Consider the following 18,746-nt stretch of genomic DNA (forward strand, 5'->3'; position numbering starts at 1 on the left):
TGGCCCCGCCCCTCCGCGTCCAGGTTCTCCCCGGGGCGGGACTCCGAGAGCCGCACGTCCAGCGCCCGCGGGGTTGGCGGCCGGCTGGGCCAGAGCCGCGGTCTGGGCTGTAGGACCCCAGCGCGGCCTCGCAACTTAGCTCGCCTCGCCGCCGCCCTTCCGCCTCGGGCCCAGTCTGAGCTCCGGCACCTTCCAGGCCGGCGCCGAGCCGAGGCGGGAACGCGGCCGTTTTGTTGAGCGTGACGTAACTTTCTGTGAGGAACTGTGGAGTGTGCCGCCTCGAGGCGCTCACCTTTCACTCTACCACAAGGTAAATGTCTCCCGCTGCCCTAACTGCTTAAAGCGTAGTCCCTCCACCCTCGGGATTCCGTGACCAGTTTACTGAGCCGCCCAGAGATAAACTGCACTTAGCTCGAGCGCGCCCACTGTCTGTGGTACCTTAGGAAGTTCCCCCAGTCGCGGTCGCTTCTCCCCGAGGTTCCGGCGCCTCACCCGTCCCCCAGGGGCCCCCGCTTTGTTTCTCTATTCGGACGGATTTGGAGTTTCCCTGCGGGGAACTCGCCTGAAGTGTTTAGCCCTCGTGGCCCCCCCGGGGAGCGGGGCCGGCGGCCGTGCGGGGAGGGGCTCTCTCCGGCCTCCTTGAGAAAAGGGGGCGCTGCCCCGCGAGGCCCGTTCCCAGCCGCCCAGGAAGCCTGGGCCCTGGACGCCCCCCGATCCTCTGTGGCTTCCGCCCGTTTGGACCCATCGCCTTCAGAGGTGAAGTCTGAGCGGACGCCCCGTATTTCCCAGCGACGTGATTAGTCCATCCTTGAAAACAGTGCCTGCGTGGGGAAGAGCAGGACGTTAAAACACCTTCTTTGCGGTCAAGACTGAATATCGAATTTAAAATAGCATTAATGAAACCGCTCTTGTATACCTGACATAATTTCATCCTTTACCATAGATTTTAAAATTGGAGCTACAGACTAGTGCATAGTAATGGTGGCACTTACTGTATTTGAGTGTAGAATTCCACACACTTTAAGTATACTAGTGAATCAAAAGAATCCTCAGGTTTTCATCTCAATTCCCATTCAGTAACTGTAGTTCGATTTACACTTTAGAAAGAAGCACACCAAAATACTGTTGGTTCAAAAAAGGATTACTTTCTTTTGGTGAATGAGAAAGCACACCTTTATTTCCCCTGTGAATTGTATGTAATGAGGAATCAAGCAGTTGGAAAGCACTGTTTCGGATTCTATAAAGAAGCAAATCAAACAAGAACTCAAAAGGTTCTTCTTATATAATGAGATGCCATAAAGCTACAAACCACAAAGGATGATGTTGCCTAGTAATACTATAAAGGTAAAGAGTCACACGTTTCAGATTGCTTAAGGCTGAATTTACTGGTGTTTTACAAACACATTTTCTTTTACTTTTGAGTTATGAAGAAGGTGAGGTTCACATACATCATTTTTTGTCAGCAAGCTTTCAGATTCCTTCAAAGAGAGATTCCTGTATTGACAGAAAAAACAAAACAAAACAGCGTTTAAATTATTTCAAAAATGAAAGTTATCCACAACAGGTAGCAAACATATATAATCTAGGACACAATAACAATAGTGAGGGCTAATGATTAGTTACTAAACTGTGCATCTTCTCAGGCTTGAAAGGAAGCAGAAACAAAGATTTTTTCCCCCTGAGGAAGGGAAGAATGTGGAAAATCTATGAGTTGGGAGCAATGTGGAAATAAGAATACTGGAGGGAAGGTGGGCCGACTAGGGTAGGCAAATTAGGTGCTCAGGGCTCCTTATGTTTTGCACCCTGGCACCTCACACACCTCACCCTAGCCTAGCCTGCTAGAGTCTCCTGCTGCTTTAGGAGGTGGGGTGGAGGTGCAGGCACAGCAGAGGCACTTCACTGCTAACAATGCCTGGCCAGTTGCCTGCTGAGTTGCCCAACAGTCAAGTTCCAAAGAAAGGACTGATGTAACAAGACCAGCCACTGCAGGCCACCCCCCTTGTCCTATCTACTGCCACTCTAAGCAGCATCTCCGAATCCTCTGATGACTCTAGAGTAGTCCTAATTCCTGCAAGAAACCAGTATTTGCAATTAAATTCAAAATGGAAGATGAAAATCTTCAAATTTTCCACATTACATAAATTAGTAACAGGTACCTTATTTAGCACTTCTTAAGTGCTAAGTGCTTTACAAAAAGCACTTTATTTTCTCATTTTGTCTTTACAAAAACCCTTTGAGGACTTTACATTTACAGTTGAGAAAAATAAAGCTCAGAGGGTTGAAGTAACTTGTCCAAGGTCACATAGATAGTAAGTGGCAGAGACAGGAGTCAAGCCAGGCAGATTGACCCTAACACTTGTGCTTTTTACCATACTATTCTATTTACTATTTGTAGGGTGTTTCATTATTTGCAAAACATTTTTTTTGTATCTGCTATCTCAATAACTTGACTCCCTATGAACAATCCAAATACTATTTTTATAGTATGTCTTTCTTTGGAGTTCTTGTCTAATCTGGTTTTAGAGTGCCGTAGATTTTATTTCACTGAGCGTGATGTAGGTCTTAAAATCATACTTATCTTTTTTCTAAATGTGTCAAATAGTTTGGCATCTTATCTTTATATTGTAAAATAATCACACATACCAGTGAAGAAAATATATTGTTTTGTTATATATCTATATCAATGGGTTTTATAGAGTTGGTGCTTTTTTTCACCTGTCAACTACTTCCCTCATTGTTTAATTAAGGTATAATTTACAGACTTAAATTCACTCTTTTGAGTGTATAGTTCAGCAGTTTTGAAAAACACTAACAGTCATGTAACTGCTACCACAATAAAGATATGCAACATTTCATCACCCCCCCAAAATTCCCTTGTGTTGACCCTTTGTAGTCAACCCCAGGTCCTCAGCAACTACCGATATTTTCTCTCTATAGTTTTGCCTTTGCCAGAATGTCATGGAATCAAACAGTGTGTAGCCTTTTAAGTCTGTCTTCTTTATTTTATTTTTTTTAACATCTTTATTGGAGTATAATTGCTTTATACTGTTGTGTTAGTTGCTCCTGTATAACAAAGTGAATCAGCTATACGTATACATATATCCCCATATCCTCTCCCTCTGCGTCTCCCTCCCACCCTCCCTATCCCACCCCTCTAGGTGGTCACAAAGCACCGAGCTGATCTCCCTGAAGTCTGGCTTCTTTTGCTTAGCATAATGCTTTTGAGGTCCATCCATGTTGTGTCATGTATTGCTAGTTCATTCCTTTTTAATACTGAGTAGTGGTATTCCACTGGATGGATGTACCACAGTTTGTTTATCCATTCCCTAGTTGAGAGACCTTTGGGTCGTTTCCAATTTTCGGTGATTATGAGTAAGCCACTGAAAACATTAGGGCTCAGATTTTTGTGTGAGTATAGGTTTTCATTCCACCTGGGGAAATACCTAGGAGTGGGACTGCTGAATGTGGTGTGTGTTTAACTTTGTGAGAATATGTCAAACTATTTTCCAAATTGGCTGAAATATTTTTTGCATTCCCACCAGTAGTGTGTGAGAGTTCCAGTTGCTCCATATCCTTGCTAGCATTACTTGATTTTTTTCTTCTTATTCACTTTAATGGACATTTTTAAAGAAAAAGACTTGATCCAATATTTAAAACATTTTAAAAATCAGATGATTTCACAATCTAGATATCTTGCTTGCTAGCTAGTCTCATTTCTCACCTTCAACATGTCTGCCTGGCTATACTGTTTTGGAGCTGAGTAGCTGCAGGCTGCAGTTGCCTTTAGTTGGACATGTGCTCTCCAGTTTACCTCAGTCACATTCTCACCTGCTTCCCTTACTTTATCTGCCTGTACTTGAGGGTGTTTTTGAGACCCCCTTGCAGTGTAGTTAAGAGCTTGGCTTTTGCAGTCAATGACCTGGATACAAGTCCCAGCTCTGCCTCACGGCAATCCTGTGACTTTGGGCCCCTCTGACTGGGCTTCTACAACACTCATTTTCCCCATGTATAAAATGGGGCTGATAGTATTCTTATCTCAAAGGGTCCTACTGTGTTTTATAATTTGTTTGGGTAATGAAGACTAAGCTTTCAAAGTAGACATTTTAAAATGGAAAATAACTAATACAATTTTTATAACTTAGATCTTACATAACTCTTGTTCACAGAGTAAGCCATTGACAGAGTTGAGACTAGAAGTCACAAAAGTGAGCTTACACTGTTCTAAAGAAACACTGTGTCGCTCACCACTATTGCTTTTTTTTGAGGGAGGTGGGGGTTGTCCTAATTTCAAAGGGTTCTTTGAGAACTGCAAACCAGAATCTCAATGTTATATCTACGTTACTGATACATAAATTTATTTTGCATATAAAAGTTAATTAGAGGTTAGGTTGAATACAGCAAAACTGAAGACATTTAGAGCTTTGCAGATGAGTTTATATAAGATCATTCCAGAGTTTTCATGACTAAAAGTCTTATCTAAGTTTTAAAAAATTCTTCTTGAAGCACATAGGAGATCTGTTGTTACAACTGTTCAAACATAACCTTAACAGTGGTAAAAACAAATTATTTGTACTGTTTTTAAAGGTCATTTTTTAACTCAAAGAAACATAATGCTTCCATATTCTAGCTAAAGGTAGTAGGTATTTTATAAATAGTTAAATAACATACAGTGAACATTTCCTATGAATTATGGGTCCCAGGGATTCACATTCCTTAAAGGTATCTGAAGCTAAGGACATTCTAACCCATATAGAAAGTTATTATTTTTACATTAAGAAAAGAGATGGATTGACTCTATTGACATCGCTTAGGCTTGAAAGATAGTTAATCAAGTAACAGTTTTCTTTTTTCGTTGTACAGTGCTGTATTCTCAGTGGATCTTATTTACAATATATAACTGCATTTAATGTCTATTTTTAAATTACTAAGGCTCAAGTACCTCCTAGCATGTTTGAAAAGAGAGGAAACATCTGTCAGAAGTATTTACTGTGACAAACATAGAAAGAAGCAATATGTGCACATTTTTTGTTTAATACATATGTTATTTTTAATTGAACAGTGAAGGCATTTGTTCAGAATCAGCCTTTAAATAAAAAATAGTGTTGAACTAATCTTTAATTAAAGTGTACGTTGATAGTATCAAGTTCAGTTTGAGGGTCAAAAGCAACGTCAATGAGTCTGACTTTTTCCTCCCTATAGGGAAAGCAGGCTTGTGTAAATATACATGAGCACAGACTGCATGCATTTATAAAGGAGGTGGAAAACATTCCCCTGTCATTGGACAGATTTTGCTTCACTGTGTTCCACATAGGATACAGGCACAGCTTTCAGTGTGTAAACCGTAAAGGAGTGTGGGGCACATACTTTTAGCGTTTTGGAAGAAGCCTCTAAGCTCCTTTCCACCTCTAAACAGGCTCCCCACCTCGAATCTTAAATATAGACTGTAGGGGACTCTTCTGCTGATGCCAGCTCATTATCCTCCTTCAAGTAATTAAGGGAAGGAATTGGTTTAATCAACATTTTTAGAAACTAAAAATCTGTTCTTTACATTTGGGCCGCATATTTTGTTTTTAATACTTTACTAACCTTCTAATTTTATCCTCATTGTCTCTTAGCCTTACACTAAATTAGTAAAATGTTAGCAATAGGCATACCCTAACAATCTATTATCAAGAGCTTAATGAAATTCTGTAATATATTTGGTCATCTTTTATTAAAGAGAGGTAGAACTGATATTCCCATTTAATAAGATTTAGATCATTTGTGATACCAAAACAATATTTTGGCATGTCCTCAATGAAAATGTTACATGAGGAAATAAAAAATATTTAAAAGAAAATGTTTATGTAATACTTTTTCGCATTATAAAACTTAGGAATCAGGATTGAACATAATAACTGATAGTGGCAGAAGCAGGGCATTCTTTATATTATTCTCACAGGAACCCCTCTATTCAGCTGGTTTCTTTAGGGTAGCCTATCTTAGCAGTACTTAGCAGTTAAAAATGCATTTAGCTCTGTGTTCAGTGTTCCTAGTTAGGAAAATGAGCATATAGTGATTTGTCAGTGCAGTCCAAGTGACTAGAGTTTTGCTTGGGGCTATAGAATATGTGGTATGTGCCATAGCTCGCCACTGATCTAACAGTGTGTGTGGCAATGTACAGATTTACCAATATTGTTTTCTGAGGCTCTGTTAATTTTTATTATTTTCTTTTCCACCTTGATGATATACTAGCAAGACCTTTCAAAATGCTTGGCAAAGAAACAAGACTCAAGAACGCTGTTGTGGAATTGACGTGAGTTATGTAAATCTTTTAAGAAACTAGGGCTTCCCTGGTGGCGCAGTGGTTGAGAGTCCGCCTGCCGATGCAGGGGACACGGGTTTGTGCCCCGGTCCGGGAAGATCCGACATACCGCGGAGTGGCTGGGCCCGTGAGCCATGGCCGCTGAGCCTGCGCGTCCGGAGCCTGTGCTCCACAATGGGAGAGGCCACAGCAGTGAGAGGCCCGCGTACCGCAAAAAAAAAAAAAAGAAACTGTTGGGGTGCTATGAACAAACTGGCTATGGTTTTGATGGCAGTGATAATGAACATAATCAGTAAGGCAAATTCTCAGACAGCCTCTGTTTTTTATGTGTGTGAATGGAGAGGAGGCAAGACCAAAACTAGGACTCCTTATATATCCTATCGCCTCTCCCCAGATAAAGCGTTTTCCAGACTCATAGGACTCTCTCTCCCTTAAGCCTCTCCTGGCAAGCCTAAGCCACTCTTCAGGGAATGGGGGTAGGGTAGTGCAGCACTGTTGTTCATGGGTCTTCTTCAGGAGGGCTCCATTAAGGAATGCTAAATCACCATCCCTTGACTGGACCCTGCAGAGAGGGTCTCGTGACAAACCCACGTGATCTTCATCAGGCAGTTCTGGAAAAAGGAAATCTATTCCAGAGTACATCCACTGGCTCTGATTGCTTTCTCAATGAAATACACTATTGCCCTTTATTATATTGTAGTGACTACTATGGTATGATTGGAAAGATCAATAGAGCAATCATTGTATTGATTATAAATGAAGAAAAGTTGAATGGATAATTTGTAGGATGTATGAGGATCTGGTTTATAACGCCCATAGCATTTATCACAGTGTATAGTAGCGGTATCACATTTGACTCTCACACTAACTTGTTGCAAGATCTTTGAGATCAGGACTATCTCATTTGAGTTTTTATTATATTGAGTATTGTCTGGCATATAGCAGGTGGCTGTTAGTTTTATGAATAAAGGAAGTTATTTTCTGGTATGATTTATCTTTACATCAGAGAAATAACATCTTTTTTAAAGATTAAAAAAAGCAATTTTCTTCTCATTAGGAGGCTCAGAGCTGATTCATAATGAGCTAAATTATGTATATACTCAAGGTTTAGAATAGTGATTCTTAAACTATTTTTTGGATCATAAATCTCTTTGAGAATCTAATGAAACTTCTAATGTATCCTTCAGGGACACCAGATTAAGAACCTTTGGTTTGGAGAAGTGGTGAAAGTAGCCTATCTCTGCAGTGCTCTGACTTCTCCTCCTTTCTGCCACCAGATGCCCTGCTGTAGCCATCTACTCACTAATGGACCACCCATTATCATCTGGGCCTTGGGCTCCTTTGATATGATCCCTGCTCATTCAGACATCTTTACATGCTGCTTCTGGGACTTTCCTGAGTCACCTGCCCTACCTCAGTAGGTGTATCTAGTCTGTGACTCCCAGCTCTTCCTGAATCAACCCTTCCACTGCAACTTTATGACTGTTTGGGCCGATGAACAATAAACTCTTTTTTTTTGGTGCTTGGTCAAGAAGAATTGAGAACAGAGAACGAGGAGACAGACGGAGGGGCTCTCTTCCTCTGTGCTGTTGACAGTGAGGGTGTCCCATCCTCCCCCCAAAAGATAAATCACACACAAAAATATTTGAAAGAACCTACCCCATGTCTTCAATAATTTTAGGGTTATCTTCTTGGGAGCTTTCTGGAGATGCATTTCCATTTGCAAGGCATCTTTGTGTATCAGAGAAAAAAACTAATTTTGGCTTACCCATCTGTGGGTAATAAACAGGAACTATGTGATACATTGTTTCAAAGTTACCTGTAACATGCAAAGAATTAAAAGCATTCTGCTTTGAAACTAATAACTAAATTGCAAACACGGCATAGAAAAGCATTAGACTATCTAAAATTATGTTTTATGAAATGGAATTAGATGAGGTTATATAGATCCACAGCAAAACCAATAAAAAATTAATATCCAAGATAAAAATATCACAGACTTTCATACATGAGAACCTACACAGCAAAATTTATGGTCAACTCTCAGAGACAAAATGGGTATACCAACATTAATATAAATATTAACTGCCCTTGCATTTTGCTGTTATGAGTTTATTTTTTCAGTGTGTTTAACCTCTAGGGAGTAGATTAGTCAATTATAGTTTTTGTAATATGTTCATACCTTTATTTCCAAACTTAACATTCCACATCATTTCCCTGTTTAAAGATCCTCCTTCCTTTCCAGCAATGATTTCCTTTCAAGTGGAGACTGCCTTATTTGCCTCTAATTCCCAGGGCCTAGCATAGTCTTGGGCACATCTAAGATGCTCAGCAAATGTTTATTAAATGACTAAATGAATATTTCCATCAAAGCACTACAAAAATAAATGCTGAATAAAACAAAACCAGTTCAACCAAAAAAAAAAAAATGCTGAAGGGCATTCAGATATTTTGAATTTTGTTAAAATGTTTGACTTTGCTTCTAATTTTGAGCTATATAGTTGTGTGACTATATTTAAGACAAGATTGTTTTATTGTAACATCCTTGAAGTCTGAGGTAATTTTACCATATAGAGCTCCAAATTTATAGGGCTACCAAAAATATGTAGTCAGGAAATACAAAGATGACTATCTTCCTAAGAATTCCTGTTCACTTATAATGTATTTGGTTGTACAGAGGTATCTTTAAATGGTTCGTCTTAGCTCTTCTAAAGACCTGAAGGTATATTGTAGATTTAAAAATATACACAGTATATCTTCTAGACTTTAAGTCATTCTTTCCATTTCTCCTGAATGGCAATAACAGACACTTTACATAAAGACTATAGTGTAAGCTATTGGCCACATACCTAAGGACAGAGTTATTGCGTGTTAAATACGTGTATCCAGGGATATCACAGGTTGTAAGCCTGGGAAGCTCAGAACTGTACCATTTGTTTGGATGGGGTTGGCAAATATGTGTAGGTGGTGAGGAAGAAGGACATCTATAGATGGCCAAGAGAGGATAACTGAGTACTCCTGAGGAAAACTCACATAATTTCTATTACAGCTAGTCAGCTTTCAATTTCAGTTTAATTTTAATTTAATTGACCTTACAGTCTATTTTTCAATATAGTAAATCATATAATCTATTTGAATACTTTTTTTTTTTTTTTTTTTTTTTTTTAGCCATACGCGGGCCTCTCACTGTTGTGGCCTCTCCCGTTGCGGAGCACAGGCTCCGGACGCGCAGGCTCAGCGGCCATGGCTCACAGGCCTAGCCACTCCGCGGCATGTGGGATCTTCCCAGACCGGGGCACGAACCCGTATCCCCTGCATCGGCAGGTGGACTCTCAACCACTGCGCCACCAGGGAAGCCCCTATTTGAATACTTTTAAAATTTCAAAGTTCTTTCATAATATAGTCTCATTTTTCTCCCTAGTTCCTTTTTTGTTTATAAAAATTATATGTTTACATATCACATATTTACACATTTGCAGATTTTTCTAAATTCCCACTAAACTGAAGTGAATTTCTACGTAGAGCAGACATTATTATCGTTGGGTCCAAGCATAATTCAGCCAGTCATCAGTAGAGTGGTCACTAGAAGCCAAAGCTGTTTGATGAAGTCAGATAACTGATTAATCACTGTCTCCCTGCTATCTCTGTGACTTTAGACAAGTTATTTCATCTTTCTAAAACTCAGCTTTCTCAGCTGCAAAATGGATATAATAATTATCTTTTCCACAAGTTAAAATGATTAAAGCAGTAGTGCGCATAAATATCTGAAATGTTTGGCACAATAAATATTAGCTCTCTTTTCTTCCCTTGCCCCCTCTTCTTGGCTTCCTAGACTGGAGTGCTTTCCATTTTAAATTATTAATGATTATCATGATAGCAACTACAACAAGGTATGAAATGATGCTTCTGTACTATATAACATTCTGTATGGCTTTTAAAAAAAATTGTGGTAGAAACACTTAACATGAAATCTACCCTGTTTATTTTTTAAGTGTACAATAAATACATTATTGTTGACTCTAGGTGCAACTTTGTACAGCAGACCTCTAGAGTTTATTCATCTTGCTTGACTGAAACTTTATGCCTGTTGATTAGTAACTCCCCATTTCTCCCACCACCGGTAGCCCTGGGCAGCCACCATTCCACTCTTTGATTCTATGAATTAGACTATTTTAGATACCTCATATATGTGGAATTATGCAATATTTGTCCTTCTGTGACTGGCTTATTTCATTCAGCATAATGTCCTCAAGGTTCATCCACATTGTTTCATATTACAGAATTTCCCTTTTTTAAGGCTGAATAGTATTCCATTGTTTGTATATACCTTATTTTCATTATCCACTCATCTGTCAGTGGACATTTAGGTTTCTACATCTTGGTTATTGTGAATAGTACTGCAGTGAACATAGGAGGGTTAACGTGTCTTCAAGATCCTGATTTCAGTTCTTTTGGATAAATAGTCAGAAGTGGGATTGCTGGATCATATGGTTATTCTATTTTAAAATACTGAGGCACTGCCATACTGTTTTTCACATTGGTTGCACCATTTTGCATTCCCACCGACAGTGTGCAAGGGTTCCAATTTTATCCATGTCCTCACCAACATTTTTTTTTTTTGTCATTTGATAATAGCCATCCTGACAGGTATAAGGAAGTATCTCATTGTGTTTTTTTTTAAAATATTTATTTATTTATTTGGCTTTGCTGCGTCTTAGTTGCGGCATGCGGGATCTTTGATCTTCGTTGTGGCGTGCAGGATTTTTAGTTGCGGCATGCAGGATGTTTTTTTTAGTTGCAGCATGTGAACTCTTAGTTGTGACACGTGGGATCTAGTTCCCTGACCAGGGATTGAACCCAGGCCCCCTGCATTGGGAGTACAGAGTCTTAGCCACTGGACCACCAGGTAAGTCCCATCATTGTGTTTTTGATTTGACTTTCCCTGTTGATTAGTGACACTGAGCATTTAAAAAATATACCTGTTGGCCATTTGTAGGTCTTCTTTGGAGATATGTCTATTGGAAATGCTGTTGGGAAAATGGCGCCAATTAACTTGCTTGACAAAGTGTTGCCACAAACCTTCAATTTGTATAAAATGCATTATCTGTGAAGCGCAATAAAGTAAAGCACAATAAAACAAGGTGTGCCTGAAATCACTTTATTTATTTATTGAAATATAGTTGATGTACAATATCTTGCTAGCTTCAGGAGTACCATGTAGTAATTTGACATTTGTATCATTGTGAAATGATGACCACCATAAGCCTAGTAACCATATGTCCTTGTGCAAAGTTATTATAATATTGTTGACCATATTCTTTGTGTTGTATATTACGTCCCTGTGGCTTATTCATTTTATAACTGGAGGTTTACCTCTTAATCCCCTTCACCTTTTTCATCCCGCTTCCCCGGCAACCACTGCTTCTCTGTTTCTATGAGTCTGTTTTTGTTTTGTTTTCTTTGTTTCGTTTTTTCAATTCCACATATAAGTGAGATCATTCAGTGTTGGTCTTTCTCTTTCTGACTTATTTTACTTAGCATAATACCCTCTATATCCATCCATGTTGTCACAAATGGTAAGATTTTATTTTTATTTTTAATGGCTGAGTAATATTCCATTGTATATATCACAAATCTTCTCTATCCGTTCCTCTATTGAAGGATACTTAGGTTGCTTCCATATCTTGGTTATTGTAAATAATGCTGCAGTGGACATTGGTGTGTGTATATCTTTTTGAATTAATGTTTAACTAGTATAACTAGTGTATATATATAGTATATATAATGTATAACTAGTGTCATTTTGTTTCCTTTGGGTAGATACCCAGAAGTGAAATTGCTAGATCATATGACAGTTCTATTTTTAATTTTTTGAGGAACTTCCATACTGTTTACCATGATGGCTGCACCAATTTACAATTGCACCAGCAGTGCACCAGGGTTTCCTTTTCTCCACATCCTTGCCAACACTTGTTATTTGTTGTCTTTTTGATAATTGCCATTCTGATAGGTGTAAGGTGGTATCTCATCGTGGTTTTGATTTGCATTACCCTAATGATTAGTGATGTTGAGCATCTTTTCATGTGTCTCTTGACCATCTGTATGTCTTCTTTGGAAAAATGTCTATTCAGGTCCTCTGCCCATTTTTTAATTGGGTTATTTGTTTTTCTGATACTGAGCTGTATGAGTTCTTTGTGTATTTTGGATATTAACCCCTTATCAGTCCTATCATTTGCAATTTTCTTCTCCCATTCAGTAGGCTGTCTTTTCACTATGTTGGTAGTCTCCTTCGCTATGCAAAAGCTTTTGAGTTTGATGTAATCCCATTTGTTTGTTTTTGCTTTTGTTTCCCTTGCCTGAGGAGACAGATCCAAAAAAATATTGCTAAGACCAGTGTCAAAGAGCTCACGGCCTATGTTTTCTTCTAGGAGTTTTATGGTTTTAGCTCTTATGTTTAAGCCTTTAATCCATTTTGAGTTTATTTTTGTATATGGTGTGAGAAACTGGTCCAGTTTGATTCTTTTGCATGTAGCTGTCTAGTCTTCCTCACACCATTTAATGAAGAGGTTGTCTTTTCCCCATTGCATATTCTTGCCTCCTTTGTTGTAGATTAATTGGCTATATAGGCGTTGGTTTATTTCTGGTCTCTCTATTCTGTTCCATTGATCTGTCTATTTTTGTGCCAGTACCATACTGTTTTGGTTACTGTAGCTTTGTAGTATACAGTAGTATACCCTTGAATGACACAGGTTTGAACTCCTCAAGTCCACTTTTATGTGGAGTTTTTTCTATAGTATATACTACAGTATTACACGATCTGAGGTTGGTTGAATCCTTGGATGCGGAACGAAGGATATGGAGGGCTGACTGTAGAGTTACATGCAGATTTTTGACTTTGGGGAGGGTCGGCACCCCTAACCTCCTCACTATTCAAGGGTCAACTGTAGTTTGAAATCAGGGAGTGTGATCCCTTTGGCTTTGTTCTTTCTCAACATTGCTTTGGTGGTACTTTGGCATCTTTGGGGTAATACTGAAAATATGCAAGTCCTTATCCTGAGTCTAGTTTTGCTCTTCACAGCCAGCCAGGTATAAGCAGAGGAGGAGAAATGCCTCCTGTCCATTTTATAGGTTTTAGATGTTGAGAAGTTCATATTGCCAACACAATATCATCACTCATGTGAATATTGTCAGCTTAAAAAGTCCAATTCTTTGAAATAATGTTAACAATTCATATTCAGGGGATACAATATGGCAAAATCATCAGAGCTTTCCATCTCTGCTTCTCTTCACCTCAACCTCCTAGTCCTAGAGTGATAGAGCTCCTAGGATATGCTATCTATGCATAAAGCCTCACTACACTGTTTTGGTTTCCGTTTCCCTGTTCCCCTGTTCTCACCTCTTTCTGTGTCTCCATCCCCTGTTAGCTGTGGAATTAGAAGACCATTAGCGTTCAAACACTGTCACGGAACAGAGCAAGGGCCTCATTTCAGCCTTGTGGACTATAGAATCTGTGAAGAGTGAATTCTAGGATACTCCCCAGTATGCTAAAGATGATTGTTACACATCATACTTAGCTACATTTAGTTTCATTAGTTAGGCAGGGGAGGTTGGTGTGTCCTTGTAACACAACCTTAGACATATTATAATCAAAATATTCAAATGTTGGGGTGTGTACTTAAGAAAGAGGACAGGCCACAGAGTATACGGAACATATGTGGTTGTGATACATTTTTATTTTTTATTCTGATGAAAAATGTGATTTTTGCACTTTTGCTAAACAAATATACTTGTGAATTGTTTCACAAGTTACATAGCTGATTGTTGTTTCACCATTTATATAACTAGTGTCATGCACTTTTGCCAGATATAAAATTATACCCTTTTCCCCACCCTCATGGTTCTCTGTTTATATAGCTGACATAGTTATACTCAATATGAACTAAACATAGCTTTTTTCATATATGGTAACTACCATTTTCATATATAAACATTATAGGAAAAATTTCCTAGGAATTGTAAACAAGTTAAAAAAAGCCCATAAAAAATCTAAACAAACCCCCATTATTTTTTTGTTTGTTTATATATTTATATTTTATTTATTGAATCAGTGATAAATAATAATAGCTACAACTGTGATCCAAAAATCTAACAAACTAGAATTAACGTTGGGTACATTTCACCATATTTGTTCCATTTGCTTTACCTTAAATAGAAATAGTTTATATAAAAATTTATCTACTTTTAAATAAACACACTCTTTTTCTTATTTTTTCAGTGCTAGTTCATAACAACATTGTTTTTAAGACTTTTTGATAATGCAAAGCTTAATTTTTAATTTTGTAACAAGGATTCTAATATTAATGTGAACACAAAATCTTAAAACACACAATTTCAGAATTCAAAAATTACAAATATTCTCCATTCCATTCTATAGTTATGTGCCTTGGAGCACTTATACACACATGCATGTACCCACAAATCCCCCTTATTTCTGGTATTTTTTTTTGTTGAGTAGAATATTCTCTTTGCTAGTAGAAGTGATTAACTAATGAATGACAGTCTACTTACTTATGTGTGAGTTACTTATATCCTCGTTCTTACTGTTCCTTTTTTTGCTGATTTTCTTGGCATCTTTGGATGCTTTCCAATTCATTAGGAATTGTCTTTCCATATTTTTAATTTCTTTTCCATCAAGGAATTCTAGAGAAAATATATATGTTAAAAAATGTAGTATATAAATGCTATAAATGTTATGTATCAATACAGCATGAACATTATAAATACAATATATAAATATTATGTATACACATACAATATATATACCTCTGGTTTAGGACACATGAACAGCTACACGATAGGCTGAAATAAATTTATTTTTAAAATACCTTATTTACACAGCTTCTGTTTTTATTGAGCTTTTATTTATTTTTAATTATTTTTTCTGATTTCAAAAAGAATATGTGCATATTATAAACAACTGAAACATGATGGAAAAAACATAAAAAGGCTCTGTAATTGCTATCCATATCTCTCCTTCCCATCACTAGCAAAGGTAATCATTATAAACAATTTGATGTATGGTCACCCTTCTTGGATCATAAAGTATTTTAAAAAACAAAAACGTCATATTCAACAAAAATTAAATATTATCTATTCATTTAAATAATTCTATGATTATTCATAGGAAAAAGTAAAATATATTTTATGTTAATTTCATTAAGAAGTTTTATATATGTAACATGGTATTTTAAAAATACATACATTAATAATGCTTATTATATCCTAAGATATAGGATATAATAGGAATAATCGCATAACTGGCCTCTTCGTTCTATGAAGTGAGATTTCAGTTATCTTTACATTTTGTTTCTTTAAAAAGTTTTGAAAATTGAGCATATTAAATAAGTTTGTGTGTTGTAAGATTTGGAAAATTCAAAGAAATGGAGAAAACAAAACATTGCCTGTATTCCACAACCAGAAATAATCACTGACAACCACGGATAACACTTTAGTATATTTCTTAGCATTGTTTTGTTTTCTAGGTGTGTATTGTGTGTATATGTGTGTATTATATAAAAATGGAATTCTCTATTTATACAGTATCACATTTCACTTTTTAATATTGTATTGTGAGCATTTTACCACGTCTTTCTTTAAACACAATTTTTAATGACTGATAGTGTTCCAAGTACAAATATACGAGTAATTTACCTTTAAAAATATACATGACTGTTATTCCTGTGTATTCTCTGTTTCCTACTCTTGGCTGGTGGGGTAGAGGGTAGGTAAGGTGTGATTCTCACATATGTGTTTTGAAAAATCGTCTTGGATGTTTCTGATATACCTTCTGTCATCCCCTCTTTCCCCCAAGAGAACCACTGTACTAGCATTATGATTAACCAAGTTTACTATAGCTATGAGCTTTGAAGTGGTTTTGCCATACGTTAGTTTTTATACTCAAGTACAGCATGTCATAGAAACACTCTCACAAATCTCCTCTGTGAGAGGGCAGTGATTATCTCTCTGATACTGTATAACTTGGTACCTATTGAAGAGCATTGGTCCATTTCCCCTTATATAGTGCGGATTCAGGAATGTTATTATTTGTACGGATCTCATAAAGGGACTCCCCACCTTCTCCCCTTTCAAATGAAAGGAACTCCTGTATGTTCTTAAGGTGCCGTTTGGCAAGTGTCAAGCAATGAAAACCTTGATCAATTTTATCTACGGAACCAAGAGTCTCCGGATCTTCAGAGGATTTGTGCCAGTGAAAATTTGGCAAACGGCCAGCAAGTTCTACGCATTTATGACTAACCATTTTTGTTGGTAACAGCCACATTTTCTTTTTAAAGAAAGAGTGTCTGATGTCTTAATTATTTCTGAACAGCAGATCTTTTTCATGTTTTATTTCTCAATTTTAACTTTTGCTTTTATTAAAATATCAAATTTAAAGTTGACCATTTTTGTAGATCCAGATGTCATATTCATATTTCTGAAGGCTTGCTGATAAATTAACTAAAGAGTTAACCAGCTCTCTTTCTCTAAGAAAATCATATTAATATAATATAAACATGTACCCAGTGATTTGGACACCAATATTAGTCTATCTCTGTATTTCGGTTTGAGACAAACAGGATTTCTGTTTAGATCCATTTTCCACAGCTTCGTCAACTTGTTCAGTAAACACTCCAAATCCTATCGTTAGAGAAGAAAAAAGCAAGACACAGGTATTTCATATTATCAATATTTCTTTCATGTCAGTTAACTGTTTTAAAAGGTAATTACTGTTTTCCATGGAGTTCTAGCTCAGTGCCAGGTACTTAGGTTACAATAAATGTTTATTTGATAAAATAGTCTATACTAATAATAGAGAGGACTAAAGATGAGGCAAAAAGTAGGGTCCTGAGTTGGGGGCCACAGAACTCTACTGTCACACTCCCTTAAATGGACCCAACCTGCAGCTCAGAAACCACTTTGCCTCTGGCTATCCATGCTACAGAAGATGCCCTGTTCTTAGTGGAGCTTATGGAAGTTTACAGATTAAGGCCATTATGGAGTAGTAAGTAAGCAGTCCATTGACATTACAAGCAATATTTATTGTTGCTTTTTCTTTTTAAAAAATCTGTTAAAAAAATATCAAAGGGGAAAATAGGAGGAAAAAAAAAAAACTTGTGTGCTTATCACCCAAAGATCACTTTTAATATGTTATGTATCCTTCTAGTTTTCTTTTTGAGCATAGGGATTTCCTTTTTAATTGTCATCATACTGTAGGTACAGTTTTGTTTTATGTACATCATAAACATTTGCATGTTTTAATAGCTCATAAGAAAATCAGCTTATTGATATTTAAAGGAATAATTAAGTTATTCCATGGTTGAAAATCCAAATAAATGTGAGAAAAACAGATTGATCGCCTTTAAGAACCAGCTGTCTCAGTTTGCCCTCTTCACCTCCTCTCTCTCCCTATTTGAATTTTTTTTCAATCCAATATCTCTGTCTCCAATGCCTTGTTTTTCTCTCATTCCTTTTCTTTCTTTCTCCCCTTCCTCATTTTTTATGTGTATATTTTACTTTATCTACTATTTTTTTAAAAATTAATTAATTTATTTTTGGCTGCGTTGGGTCTTTGTTGGTGTGCGTGGGCTTTCTCTAGTTGCGGCGAGCAGGGGCTGCTCTTCGTTGCGGTGCGCGGGCTTCTCATTGCAGTGGCTTCTCTTATTGCAGAGCACAGGGTCTAGGCATGTGGACTTGTAGTTGTGGCATGTGGGCTCAGTAGTTGTGGCTCGCAGGCTCTAGATCGCAGGCTCAGTAGTTGTGGCACATGGGCTTTGTTGCTCCACGGCATGTGGGATCCTCCTGGACCAGGGCTCGAACCCGTGTCCCCTGCATTGGCAGGCGATTCTTAACCACTGCGCCAGCAGGGAAGTCCCTTAGCTACTATTTAATGGAAGTGAAATATACTTTATACTTTATTTCTTATATCAATATATGCCCCAAACTTAATCTGTAAAGAATTACTCAAAACAAGTAATGGAAAAACTTTTTCTACTCTATAGCCCATGATTGATTTGTAAAAATTCAGTGGCCACAGGCAGAAAAATAAGAAAAGGAAAAATACCTTCAGTAGGGCAAAAACATTACTTTAAAGCAAATGTTTTGCTAATATTAATAATAAATACTGATAATAACTAATTCTGTGGAGAGCTTTCTGGTTGTCAGAGCACTGCCGTATATGTGATGTTGTACACATTCAGGAGGATTGCATTTCTTTAGAATATGGGTATGAGGATTTCAAAGTTAGTAAAAGTTCCAGAGGATAGCAGCAGACAAACACCTATGATTCTTTTATCTGTTTTCCTCAAGCCAAGACCAAACTTATCATAGGGTATAAGGGAAAATTGGGAAATAAAAGTTATGGATTAATTCATACATATTCTTAATT

At 37.4% G+C, this 18,746-nt stretch overlaps 2 protein-coding genes across 2 annotated transcripts in view; one reads left to right on the forward strand and one right to left on the reverse strand.

Annotated features, from left to right (window-relative positions):
• The first annotated feature begins 125 nt into the window (after nucleotides 1-125).
• CSPP1 (centrosome and spindle pole associated protein 1) overlaps nucleotides 126-18,746 on the forward strand; it is a 193,953-nt gene continuing 175,332 nt past the window's right edge. The window contains exon 1 of the mRNA XM_033437555.2: nucleotides 126-310. The gene's annotated coding sequence lies outside the window, so the exon portion shown is untranslated. The remainder of the gene's footprint in view (nucleotides 311-18,746) is intronic.
• Nucleotides 1,104-18,746, reverse strand: part of PPP1R42 (protein phosphatase 1 regulatory subunit 42) — a 49,283-nt gene continuing 31,640 nt past the window's right edge. Inside the window, exons 6-9 of the mRNA XM_033437564.2 lie at nucleotides 16,882-16,999; nucleotides 14,873-15,004; nucleotides 7,964-8,123; nucleotides 1,104-1,494 (exon numbers count right to left, since the gene is read on the reverse strand). Of these exons, the coding sequence (XP_033293455.2) occupies nucleotides 1,383-1,494; nucleotides 7,964-8,123; nucleotides 14,873-15,004; nucleotides 16,882-16,999 (522 nt within the window). The 3' untranslated portion in view covers nucleotides 1,104-1,382. The remainder of the gene's footprint in view (nucleotides 1,495-7,963; nucleotides 8,124-14,872; nucleotides 15,005-16,881; nucleotides 17,000-18,746) is intronic.

Source organism: Orcinus orca, chromosome 17 (assembly GCF_937001465.1).
Source record: "Orcinus orca chromosome 17, mOrcOrc1.1, whole genome shotgun sequence".
Lineage (NCBI taxonomy): Eukaryota > Metazoa > Chordata > Mammalia > Artiodactyla > Delphinidae > Orcinus > Orcinus orca.